General features: G+C 33.2%; 1 protein-coding gene across 1 annotated transcript in view; it reads left to right on the top strand.

The window, feature by feature from the left end:
- The window catches only part of LOC103207321 (serine/threonine-protein kinase Nek1-like), a 278,788-nt gene that overhangs the window by 139,187 nt on the left and 134,659 nt on the right, over positions 1–4,942 (top strand). Inside the window, exon 13 of the mRNA XM_007952898.1 lies at positions 1,657–1,809. Coding sequence (XP_007951089.1) covers positions 1,657–1,809 — 153 coding nt within the window. The remainder of the gene's footprint in view (positions 1–1,656; positions 1,810–4,942) is intronic.

Raw genomic sequence — 4,942 nt, 5'->3', positions numbered from 1 at the left:
AACCCAAGCAAAAGAAATGTGAAGGAAACTATGAAAAAGCATATTATAATCAAATTCACTAAAACCAAAGCTAAAAGGAAAAATCTTTAATGCAACCAGAGGGGGGAAAACACACACGTTACATATGGAAAAATAACTAGAAGAGTAAGAATGACAGATATCTCATTATAAGTAACAGACTACATGTGTATGCCTGGTAGGAATAGGAACTAAATCTCATCCTGTGTGAACTCTGTTGTTCCCTCCATTACTTTTGATTGTGTTGTTGTTTTCTTTAGACTACAGTTATTTCCTCATATGCATGTCCCAATCCATACTCAGCTGAAGATTTAAAGGGACACTCTGCAGTTCCGGAATTCTCTTTTTCTATAGCTTTGTACTTTCAGTACTCTAACAAACATTAGCTGGATGGAGGCTTTCCTAGACTGCCAATTCTGTCCACTCACCTGGGTTTGCCCTTTCTACATCAAAGGGATCTAAGTTCTATAGTGGAGCTCTGGTGGCATAGGGAGTAAGACATTTATTTGATTGCTAACAAGAGCCAGAGTGGGAGAAAGATGAAACAATCTACTTCTGTAAAGATTTACAGCTTTGGAAGCCAAGTAAGGGTCTCTGAGTCAGAATCTACTTGATGGCATGGGTATTCAGTTATTTATATTTCATTTGATAAAGAGACTTTTTTCCCATTGGATTGTTTTGTATCTTTATCAAACATCAACTGCCTATATCATATGGGTGTTTTTCTGAGATCTTTATTTTAACCATAATTTCTAAGATTAGTTCCCTATTGTTAATCATCTAGTCTGTTCAAAACTTAAGTTTTACCTGCTGAATCACATATACTTACTTTCAAGAAACTGGTACATAAAAATTTTTATTTATGTGTATTATGCTATGAGGTTTGGACCCACCACCTGCTCTATGGAGAAAGATGTGACAGGGTACTTTCAGTCTTGGAAAACCCATTGGTGTAGTTCTGCCACGGGGTTTCTATGAGTCAGAATTGACTCGACAGAAGTTAGTTTTGTATGTTACCATTCAAAGTCTACATAACTTACACCCTATAACATTTAATACTAAGTTCTGTCAATTCCTGCTAAGTAGCTAAAAGCTTCATGCATTATTACCAAATGTTCTAAAGATATCAGTATTTCATACTTCCATGATCATTTTCTATTTTTGTTTTGCTGCATTTTGTTTAACCAAAATTATTATTGTCAAACAAAGAAATGTCTATGGCCTACCTATAACATAAAATAAGACAAATGTACTTACAAGTGGACTTTTCTCTGATTTTGAATCCTATGCTTTTATCTTATGACATATTTTCTGTTCCTTTTGATTAAATTTATAACAACATAATTTTAATTTTTTACTGTTTTGTATTCTCCCAAGTTGGGGTTTAATTCATAAGTACTCTTAAGAGGAGATTGTAGATTTATTTTTTATTGTTAGTTATTGGTTGATTCCATCCTTACCATCCATAATTCCTTGTAAGTCTCTTTTTTTTAAGCATCATCAACTTAATGTTCTTTGTGATACAAATTCATTTCTCTCATGAAGCATTCTTTCTCATAGAAAATCCAAGATCTGCCTTACAATGCAGGGTTACTATTCTATCATTGAAAATTATTTCTTTGTATCTTTTTCTTACAGAATGCACAGTGGGAGAGGTTATTAAATTGGATCCTGGTGGATCTCCAAGAAGAGTCTGGGGTAAAAGCCCAACAGATTCTGTTTTAAAGATACTTGGAGAAGCTGAACTACAACTTCAGACAGAACTATTGGAAAATGTAGCTGTTAGAAGTGGTAAGTAGAGACTACTTGTTTTTCTATACTATCAATGTTATTAAAAATAGAATTTTTAAAAAAGATGTTTCCATTTTGAGTGAATTGTTTGTAATAGATTATCTTTTTGTTACCATAATTTTCTCTTTTGATGGAGAATGTTCATATTTTCTTGGGAATTGTCCATAGTGGGCTTGAGTTTTGACCTATAACCTGGATGGGACTTGAAAATAAATGGCAAAGAAAATATGTATGAGGAGAGTCCAAAAAGAACAGTTAGAAAAATGTGTTACATGAAGAAAGATATAAGCACAGTCCAATGACATGGATAGTGTATGTTTTAAAGTGAATTCAGGAATTAGATTGATTAAAAAGTATCTGTTATTGATATGACAGACATCCTTGATTGGAGAGGTTGAGTTAGAGTGAAGCAGGAGGAAAACTTTCAAAATGCATGAGTCTTTTGGGTCTTGGTATTAGAGCTACCATGAAAAAAAGATGGGTCAGTCTGCTTCTGTAAAGATTGCAGCCCTGGAAACCCTATGGGGAAGTTCTACTCTGTTCTGTAGGGTCACTATGAGTCAGAATTGACTCAACAGTATTTGGTTTGGTTTCGTTTTGATTGGTTTGAAGCCACGTATAAAGAAGATTGTCCATTTATAAAACAGGTATTTTCAGACTTAGCCATTTATTCAAGTGATGAAGTAGCATATAGTATTTGTCTTTTGGAAGTGCTGCTTAGGCAAGAATCTGTATATATATGTCACTCTTGCATGCTGTTTCTGTCTTTTTCTGTCTCTGTCTCCTAATGCTTAGGGTGAAACTTATATCCAAGGCTGGAGGAAAAATAACCTAGGAGGTGAGGTTCTTCACATGTTCTATATTGGAATTAGCCAGATGCAAAAAATAGCAAGATGCTTGTAATTAGCCAGCAGTATGAACCTATACATATGTTACTGAACTGACAAAAACAGGTTGCTATTTCCTTTTCGTGGGATCTCCTCACCATTGATCATTCTAGTATTTTCTTTAATGTCAAAGAAAAAAAACAACTTGAATTAGAACATACAATGAACCGTTTGAAAAAAGGGAGAAAGCACAGAGTGTCTGTTTTTGTAGTTTGTTCATAATCTTGTGTCAGGAAATTGTGCGATTTTATGTTGAGAACTAATAAAATATAAAATAATTATATCTTAATATTTTTATACTCAGTCTGAGCCTATTCTCAAAATGTTCCAGCCTTCATTTATTTATTTAGGACAAAAATACTCCTGGCCAAAAATATTTTCAAAAATAATGAAATAAATTTCAGATTATTTTGAAGTCAAAAAAGTCCTTCATGTGTTCATGTCACTAGAATATCATTTTTAAGACATCACATTCTCATTTCCCTTATGTAGAACTTTTATTGATTAAAATATATGTTATTTGATGTAGAATAATAATTAAGCAGTATGACAGGAAGTTTTTTCATTCTCCAGTAATAATCTGTCTGCATAGAATTGGAACTGAGAGGTAACGTATTTTATGACTTGTCTTTTTTATATTCAGTTCACCAACTATTTATTAGTTATAGGCACTATTGTAAGTTTGGTTAGAAGGCTACAAAGAGAAATAAAAAGTTTGAATAAAAATGAAAACAAACTATAATATTTTATGAAAAAGATAAGAATAAAAATATATGCAAGTTCAGAGCTAGGGCAGAGATGTTTAAGTAATTAAATTTTTCTTGGTTAATCAAGAAAGGCTTCCCATCTGTCCTCTTGTAAAAATTTTCCCCCACTATGTTTGAAAAATGTGCTATATACAGGGAATTTAAGACAATGAAGTCACAATTCTTACCATTGAGGAAATCATTGTGGGAAATCTCATGTTAGAGGTGTATCTAAAATGTTATAGGCCACAGATGAAGAAGCTTTACTGTGTGAGAAGCCACACAGAGAAAAAGTGACTTTTGAGATAGGCCAAAGAAAAGGGGGGGGGGGGGGGAAGCTCATTAGGCAGGTATGGAAGAGAATGAAATTTCAGGCAATGAGTATAATATATGCAAAGACAAAAGTTTAGTTAATATATTTGTAGGGCCAGTTTAATGTTATAGAGAGAATAGGCTTTGGTTCAGATTCTGGTTGCCCTACTTCTTCAGCAACCATGGGCAAGTTCCTCTGACTTGGACATTTGGTTTCTCCATTTGTAAAATGGAAACACTATTATCAGGGACTGGTTTTTGTATTAAATAATTAAACATAAAGGACTGTGATGTTTTTCAGTTTTCCAGTACGTTAGTCGTTAGTCATTTTGGTTGACTGATGTGCATTTTCTATTAGATTCCTTAGCAAGGGGTCATGAGCAATGCTCCCAGAATTTTTCTGTGTTTATAACAGTTTGTCTTAAGAGTTTATTCTTGAAGGTTAGTTTGACTAAAAATAAGATCCCTGGCTTACATTTTCTTCCTTGAGCATCTTTAATATTTAATTCTATTTTCTTCAGGCATAAAGCATTGTTCTCAGAATGTCCAATAACAGTTCTATTTTCTTTTCCTAAAAATGCCTTGTTATTTTTTACTTAAATACGCGAAGGATATTTTTCTTTTTCCTTATAGTCCAATAGTTCTCCAAAGATACCTCTCAATGTTAAGTTTATTTTTCAATACATGGCAATTTTTTTCTTCTTAATTAATTCATTTTTTGTTGTTACTGTTGTTGTTGAGATTATACATAGCAGAATATACACCAATTCAGCAATTTCTACATGAACAATTCGTTAAACATTGCTTACATTCTTCAAGTTGTGGAACCATTCTCACCCTCCTTTTCTGGATTGTTCCTTCCCCATTGACATAAACTCACTACCCCCTCCCTAAATTCCCTATCTAATCCTTCATATTACTATTGTCAGTATGATCCCTTATAAATAGTTCTTAAAAGAGCACAGTGGTCAAGACAGACATTCTTACTAGTTAAGCTAAACTGTTGTTTGGTTTTAAGACAAATTCAGGAAATGTTTTTGGTTTGAAGTTTAAAGACTATCTCAAGACAGAGTTTCAGGGATTTATTCCAGCCTCCATGGCTCCATAAAGTATGGATTCCATGAGACTTTGAAATTATGTTGTGCATTTTCCCATTTTTGATCAGAATTTGTCTATAGAGTCTTTATT

Source organism: Orycteropus afer, unplaced genomic scaffold, assembly GCF_000298275.1.
Source record: "Orycteropus afer afer isolate SDZICR_OR568_19922 unplaced genomic scaffold, OryAfe1.0 scaffold00364, whole genome shotgun sequence".
Lineage (NCBI taxonomy): Eukaryota > Metazoa > Chordata > Mammalia > Tubulidentata > Orycteropodidae > Orycteropus > Orycteropus afer.
Note: the sequence above shows the minus strand (reverse complement) of the source record. Positions and strands in the feature narration are given on the sequence as shown.